Here is a 7,704-nt window from a genome sequence, read left to right on the forward strand (position 1 = left end):
GGATCGGAGTCTGAGACACCAGAGTCTCCTTGAACTATGGGGGGCTTCGTCGTTCCAGGCCACAAGCTGCTCGACTTTGGGCAACGTCTAGGGCTGTAAAATGGGGACAAGATAGCTACCGCAAAGAGCTGTTTCAAGGCCAAAATGATATGCAATGTAAGTGTTAATTTTTGGCCAGCCTGTTCACCATTGCGTTTACTTTTGTTGGAGATCCTGGAAAAGAACCGGGATTACAGAAAACTCTAATACTTCTCTCGGAAACTGGGAGTGGGAAGAGGCGGGACGCGACGCCAAGAATGACGGATGATGGCGAGAGAAGGCCAGAATGGGAGGTGGCCCAGCCGGGGTTGGGGCCCTCCGGGAGCCGCTGATCACAAACACCCCCGCCTCTCAGCGCACCCTCGTCGGGGCTTCCGGGTTTCGCCCGGCGAGCGGCCCCAGAGGGAAGGCGGGAGAAAGAGTAGAACCCGCAGCGCTGATTGGCTGCCTAGAACAAGGGGTGGGCGAACACGGGCTCCGGAGGGCGCGAGAGCGGAAGACTGAGGGCGCATACTTCCTGTCTTTGTGGCTCGCCGGTCGGGGTCAGGAACTTGCTCCCTGGCAGCTCTTGGGCTTCGCGGTGAGGGACCCGGGCCCCCAGACGGAGGGAGGGCGGGGACGGCGCGCGGCCCGGCGGCGGGCGTGGGGTGGAGGAGCCCCTCTCCCTGGCCTGCCCAGCCCTGGGTCGCGGGCCCCTTGGTGGAGGCCTGTACTCAAGCCCCTGCTTTCCATCGGAAAATGCAGTTCCCCTACTCCCATGATTTCGCAACTCCTGTGATTTAACCACGCATATAAAAATAGAAGGGCTAGTTAATGCAGCCAGGCTGGTTAATAAATCACAAATTGGTAGCCTAAATTAACCTTTAAAGTTAACCGTTGCGTTAAGATTGAATTTTACTCATCTGTCCTCAAGGGCATACACTCCTATCGATATCCTCCCTCCTAAAATCAGTTCATGTTTGGTCTATATCACAAAATTTAAAACATAATTATTTGTTACCATATTTCACTTTGAAAATTTTTTACTCCCAGGATATTTTAAGCTTTTTGAGAGCTGAGATTGACCTTTTTTGCTTCTACTGTGCCTATGATATCTAACATGTTTTTGGAACACATGATAAGCATCTTATAAATATTTCTTGGTTAATTCCTCAGTACACTCATTTATTCACAAGCAAAAACCTTCACCTAATGCCTGGCTCAGGACAGAGCCCATAGTAAGTACCTCAGTGTTTGTTGATGAAATTCAGTGAACACCAAATGTGATCAAATGGCAAATATCCCATAATATTTTTACTTAAATCCACTAATGTTTAGTGTGAATTTTAGAAAATGTTTTATTACTACCTTAAATGAAAATCAACATTACCTTCTATAGATAAAAGGTAGCTATAAATAAATGTTTAAAATTATCATTATTAAATTCTGCTTAAATATAGTTATCCTTGGACGTCTGAAACCTATACCAGGGGCCAGCTGAGGTAATTTATGCCTGTAATCCCACCGCTTTGTGAGGACGAGGTGGGAGGATTGCTTGAGGCCAAGCATTGAAGGTTACAGTGAGCTATGATTGCACCACTGCATTCCACCCTGGGCGACAGAGTGAGACCCTGTCTCTACAAAAGTAAATAAATAAAATAGAAAGGGAGTTCTTCAAAGTTAACATACATGTGAAAGACTGAGATTTTTCTCCTTGGTGCAATCAGGATTAAAAGAGAATTGAAGGCCGGGCGCGGTGGCTCACGCCTGTAATCCTAGCTCTCTGGGAGGCTGAGGTGGGCGGATTGTTTGAGCTCAGGAGTTCGAAACCAGCCTGAAAAATAGAAAGAAATTAATTGAACAACTAAAAATATAAAGAAAAATTAGCCGGGCATGGTGGCGCATGCCTGTAGTCCCAGCTACTCGGGAGGCTGAGGCAGGAGGATCGCTTGAGCCCAGGAGTTTGAGGTTGCTGTGAGCTAGGCCGACGCCACGGCACTCACTCTAGCCTGGGCAAAAGAGTGAGACTCTGTCTCAAAAAAAAAAAAAAGAGCGTTGAAAAAAATAATTTTCTCACTTATGTGATTGACGTTAATACTGTATTCTTTTGCTTCTAAAATATTTTTTCTAACAAAAGTATGAATTCTACATAATGAGAGGCACTGAATGAGGTAAAGGATTTTTAGTTTGTCAGTTGATTACTGTTTAATTATAGCTGCAAACCTACTTCCTTTCAATGTGTTACTGGAGTGACTGACCTTTATTACAAGTTCTTAGAAATTGTTTTCACTGCTATAAGTTAACAGTGCCTTTTTTTCTATATGTATACATATCCTTTAGGAAAGAAGAGATTATTCACACTCCTGAAGCACAGAACCCAGTTGTACTGCACTTTTGGCTAAACTGTTTTAGCCCAGAATGGCTGTGGAATCCAGAGGAGTGTCAACTCAGATACCTCAGGATCCTCAGGGACCAGAACTAATACTAGTGAAAATAGAAGAGGGTGTTTCCTGGGATCCACAATTTAAACAGAATGGGAATACCCAATCCTGCCAAGAAGAATTTCGCCAGCAATTCAGAAAGTTTTGCTACCAGGAGACACCTGGGCCCCGGGAGGCTCTGGGCCGACTCCAGGAGCTTTGCCATCAGTGGCTAATGCCAGAGTTGCACACAAAGGAGCAGATCCTGGAACTACTGGTTCTGGAGCAGTTCTTGAGCATCCTGCCTGAGGAGCTGCAGATCTGGGTTCAGCAACGTAACCCAAAGAGTGGCGAGGAAGCTGTGACCCTGCTGGAGGATTTGGAGAGGGAGTTTGATGATCCAGGGCAGCAGGTGGGAACAGAGAGAAGTGATATGTTATAAGAAAAGGAATTTACAGCTTGGAGTATGTGGTATCATCAAAACAGTAGGGTGAAGATTTATATGTCTCTACTGAACCCTAACCCTGAAGTGACTGATGGGGCCATACCTGTTTCTACCCTTAAATGTTTTTTTCCCCTATCCTTCATCTCTGGAGATATCCTCATTAACCTCTTTAAGACTTTTACTAAGCAGTGTTGCTAGGGATTTTCTTACAAAGCTAACCATATTTTATTGATTTTAGGTCCCAGCTAGTCTACAGGGACCAGCAGTGCCATGGAAGGATTTAACATGTCTTGGAGCATCCCAAGAGTCAACAAACATCCAGTTCCAGCCTTTAAAGACACAGCTGAAATCCTGGAAACCTTGCCTTTCCCCTAAAAGTGGTGAGGAATAGAAACTCATCTGGGAACTCTTATCAGTTAGGCCTCTGTTTTTGAGGATACAAAATTAATTCATTTTATAAACTTGCTACATGTGAGCATCAACTTTATTTTTCTAAACCAGAGGTGTTCACTTTAGCATTTTGTATTCAGCAACCCTCAGGAAATTGCATTCAGCCTTCCTTGTGTCAGTTTCCTTGTCATTCATTTACTTATTCCATCATTTTGTAACTTCGTAGGGTACTAATACATGTCTAGTACTGTGGTAGACACTGGGTCTCTGTCTTCAGGGAGCTTTCAGGTCAAAGTGGTGGGTGGTAGATAGGCAAAAAGGCAATTGCAATATAGCATAGTAAATTATAGAATAAAAGTAGGCACTGGGTACTATGGGAGCATATATAAAGTTACCTGACCCAGTCTTAAAAGTTCAAGGAACACTTTCTGGAAGAAGACACATCTCAACTAAGACTTGAACTATGAGTAGGGGAAAGCCAGGTAAATAGGTGGGAGGAGGAGTGACCCAAGTAAAGACCACAGAGTGCTTAAGGTGAGATAATACAACTTTGAAAATTGCAGTTAGTTCAGTTTGACTTGAATGGAGAATTGATGGGAGAGGGGTGGTATGAGATGAACTAGAGAGTAAAATGGGACCCAAGGTGTGAAAACCTGTATGTCTTGCTCATTCATTTGTACAGTCTCTTAAGTTCAGTGGGGTGAAGTTGAAGGATTTTGGACAAGTGAATGACATGTTTGGATTTGTGGTTTAGAACCTAGCTGCAAAGTTGAGGATGGATTTGAGGAATCACTAGTAGAATCCTGTTAGAAACTGTTGTAATCCAAGTGGCCACAGTGAATAAATCAATATGTGTTATAGTAGGGGTGGGGAAGATAAAAGCTGACTTCTGTTCATCAGCATTTAAACTTCATTGCAATATCTGATAATTGTTAAAAGTAGAGCATGAGGAAGAGGAGTTGAAGATGATGCTCAGGTTTCAGTCTTGAACAACCTGGTTTATGGTGATGCAATTCTTGCAAATGGGGAAAACAAACATATCTAATGATGTGTTTAGTTTGGACATTTTGGTGCAAGTGAAATATTCACAAGTGAAATGCCCCATTAGCAGTTGAATTTGAGAGTCTGGAGCTTAATAGAATTGGGGATCTGGGAGTCTGGGGGGACATTAGCTTACAGTATAAGTAGTAATTAAAGCCTGGGAGTAGACAGTTTATAGAGTGATGATACATGAGAGCCTAGAACAGTATTTGGAGGAACACAGTGTTTGAGTGACTAGCCCTAGAATCTAAGAAGGAACAGCCACAGAAATCAGGCTGATACAGCCTTGAAGAGAATGTCTTTAGAAGGAACGTGTGGTCCTCGGTGTCAGCTATGGAGAGGTCAACTAAATAAGACCTATAAAGTACCCATTGGATTAAACAGCTGTGAAGTTGGTGACCTTGAGGAGAGTCATATCAGTGGATGTGGTGGGAGTTGTGGGGGGAACGTAAGACAAAACCCAGATTGCAGAATGGGAATGAGTACAGACAACCCTTTACAAGAAACTTTACTATGAATGGGAGTGAGTGAAATTGCTCGAAGGAGATGTGTAAGCAGGGAGCTTGATTTTAAAAGATGAGAGAGACTTGAGCTTATTTAAATGCTGATGAACAGGAGTCTGTGGAGAAAGAGGTTGAAAATAATAGGAAGGAGATAGTAAGTAATTGATCAATTGATATTTCAAAGGAGGCAGGAAAGGATTAAATTCAAAGTGTAGATGTAGACTTCAACATTAGAAGAGAGGAGAGGCCCTATTTTGATCAGTGCCATTTTTGCAGGAAGAAGCTCTCTTTTCTATCATGTAGAAAGTATTGAGAGTGACTGGAGAAATGTATAATCTATTTTTGCTATTTGTCATTTCAGATTGTGAGAACAATGAAACAGCAACAATGGAGGACATTTCAGGAGAAAAATCACGACTCCCTGGGGAACCTTCATTGGGAGGAGTTAGTGAGCATGAAAGCAATTTAGAGTGGAAGCAAGGAAGTGCTACAGGGGAGAAATTAAGAAGATCTCCTTCCCAAGCGGGCAGTTTTAGGCAAGTGATCTTCACACACAAATCTCGAGGAAAGAGAGCTCATTATAGTGATCCCGAAAGATGTTTGATTCTAACTGCAAACTCTATAACGTGTCAGAAATTTCCTCCAGAAGAGAGACCGTATAGATGTGAAATATGTGGGCACAGCTTTAAGCAGTATTCCTCTCTAACACAACATCAAAGAATCCATACTGGAGAAAAGCCCTATAAGTGTAACCAGTGTGGGAAGGCCTTTAGTTTGAGGTCATACCTTATTATTCATCAGAGAATTCACAGTGGTGAAAAAGCATATGAATGTAGTGAATGTGGGAAAGCCTTCAATCAGAGCTCAGCCCTCATTAGACATCGGAAAATCCATACTGGTGAGAAAGCTTGTAAATGTAATGAGTGTGGCAAAGCATTCAGCCAAAGTTCATATCTCATTATACATCAAAGAATTCACACTGGTGAGAAACCTTACGAGTGTAACGAGTGTGGGAAAACCTTTAGCCAGAGCTCAAAACTTATTAGACATCAGCGAATTCATACAGGAGAGAGACCCTATGAATGTAACGAATGTGGAAAAGCTTTCAGGCAGAGCTCAGAGCTCATTACCCATCAGAGAATACATAGTGGAGAGAAACCCTATGAATGCAATGAATGTGGGAAAGCCTTCAGTTTGAGTTCAAACCTTATCAGACACCAGAGAATTCATAGTGGAGAGGAACCTTATCAGTGTAATGAATGTGGCAAAACCTTCAAAAGGAGCTCAGCCCTTGTTCAGCATCAGAGAATTCATTCTGGGGATGAGGCTTATATATGCGGTGGATGTGGGAAGACATTCAGGCACAGATCAGTCCTTATGCGTCATCAGAGAGTCCACACTGTAAAGTAACTTGTGAATATTGTAAATACTTCAAATTTTTATCTTCGCTAATCAAAAGGGTTTACTTTAGAGGAAGACTCCATAAAGGTTGTAAACTACCAGATCTTGAGTCAGTCTAACTTGCTTTTTGCAGCATTTCCCAATGCCAGTGTAAATTGCCCCTTGAAAGCTTTTCCTGTGACTAATCAGAATAGAAGACAGGAGAATCATTACTTCCAGCTTTTCTCTTACCATTAGGAATACTCAGGAAAAATGAAAGATAGGAATGTAACCTAGAAGCTTCATTTTTTATGGGAATATCATGAAAAGTGACCCAGGCTCTGCCACTGCATTTGATTGTCAGCGTGCCAGGTTAGGGGGATGGTGTGGACAGCACGAGGGACTTTGTCTCAGGAACTCGAAATTTACTGACCCAATAAAGAAGAGCGACAGGGCAGCAAGAAAGGAGGGGGGATGATTTCATCAATGATTTGTTGAGCCCAGGGCAGGCCGGAACTTATATAGGCATGAGAAGATAGAATATAAATTAATTTATCCAATAGTTATTTATCGAGTACTTGCTTTGTGCCAGGGACTAGGGATACAATGGAAAGCAAGACATAATCTCTATGGTCTAAATGGGCATGGCAGCCAAATAGGCAGTTGACACTGTTGTGGTCAGTGCTGTGCGACCTTGGGCATCCTCAACCTTGAATGAGGAAAATGGGGGAGATGACCTGAAGGACGAGTAGGACTTAGCCAGGGGTGTTGGCTAGGGAAGAATGTTCCCAATAGAGGGAACAACAGACAAAGTCCAGAAAGAAAGTGTCGTCCATTCCTGTTGAGTTAACTTTTGAAGTGAGGTCATATCTGTGAGAGAAGCACGGATGTGGCCAGACTCTTAAATAGTGCCTATAGCAATATATATGCTAATGGAGAAGTTTCTGTTAATAAACAAAACCTGGAGCCCTTAGACCATATGGTGGTCAGGAGCTTTGCCTTGATCAGTGTGACTCCAGGGAAAGGACTAATGTTTCCTTGCCCAACCTATAGAGTATCCTAGAACTTCCACAGGAATAGTGGTGGGATTGGGGAGAGAGAGAGAGCCCAGCCTAGGTGTTAAGAGTCTGTTAGAGTTCTAAGTCTCCTTCTCCCAGACATAAGGACTCCTTTAGTTCTTAGGACAGTATCAGAGCTGCTGTCAGATTCCTTCTCATCCCCAAGGCTGTGACTCAGAACCTGCCATATCATTTGTTTCTGGGGCTGTATCCCGCAGTTCCTGGTACGCTTGGGCTCAGGTGCTCAGAAAATATTTTTTGGTTGCTGGGTCTGTGACTTATTCTCCAGGCACCTTGCACATGTTCAGTTTTGCCTTATGTTACCAGTATTTCACAATATTTTTTGCAAATTTTGTTCAAGACAATGCTAAAAGGAAACCAATGGTCATGTTCAGTCAAGACTTCCCCTTTTCTGAGGGCCCCAGCAGGAAGAGTATCCTTAGGCTGGA

The 7,704-nt window shown here is 43.1% G+C and overlaps 1 protein-coding gene across 1 annotated transcript; it reads left to right on the top strand.

Annotated features, from left to right (window-relative positions):
• The first annotated feature begins 545 nt into the window (after nt 1-545).
• Nucleotides 546-6,616, top strand: ZNF397 (zinc finger protein 397). Its single transcript, XM_012656610.1, has 4 exons — nt 546-619; nt 2,359-2,850; nt 3,122-3,263; nt 5,179-6,616. The coding sequence occupies exons 2-4, from the start codon at nt 2,437-2,439 to the stop codon at nt 6,225-6,227; spliced, it is 1,605 nt and encodes a 534-aa protein (XP_012512064.1). The 5' UTR covers nt 546-619; nt 2,359-2,436; the 3' UTR covers nt 6,228-6,616.
• Nucleotides 6,617-7,704: the final 1,088 nt, after the last annotated feature.

The sequence above is a fragment of the Propithecus coquereli genome, unplaced genomic scaffold (genome assembly GCF_000956105.1).
Source record: "Propithecus coquereli isolate 6110/MARCELLA unplaced genomic scaffold, Pcoq_1.0 Scaffold51, whole genome shotgun sequence".
In the NCBI taxonomy this organism is placed as follows: Eukaryota; Metazoa; Chordata; class Mammalia; order Primates; family Indriidae; genus Propithecus; species Propithecus coquereli.

Coding starts and splice junctions, on each gene's coding strand:
- ZNF397 (XM_012656610.1), top strand. CDS start 2,437: ATGGCTGTGGAATCCAGAGGAGTGTCAACTCAGATACCTCAGGATCCT. Junction 2,851..3,121: donor TTGATGATCCAGGGCAGCAG/GTGGGAACAGAG, acceptor TATTGATTTTAG/GTCCCAGCTAGTCTACAGGG. Junction 3,264..5,178: donor TTGCCTTTCCCCTAAAAGTG/GTGAGGAATAGA, acceptor TTGTCATTTCAG/ATTGTGAGAACAATGAAACA.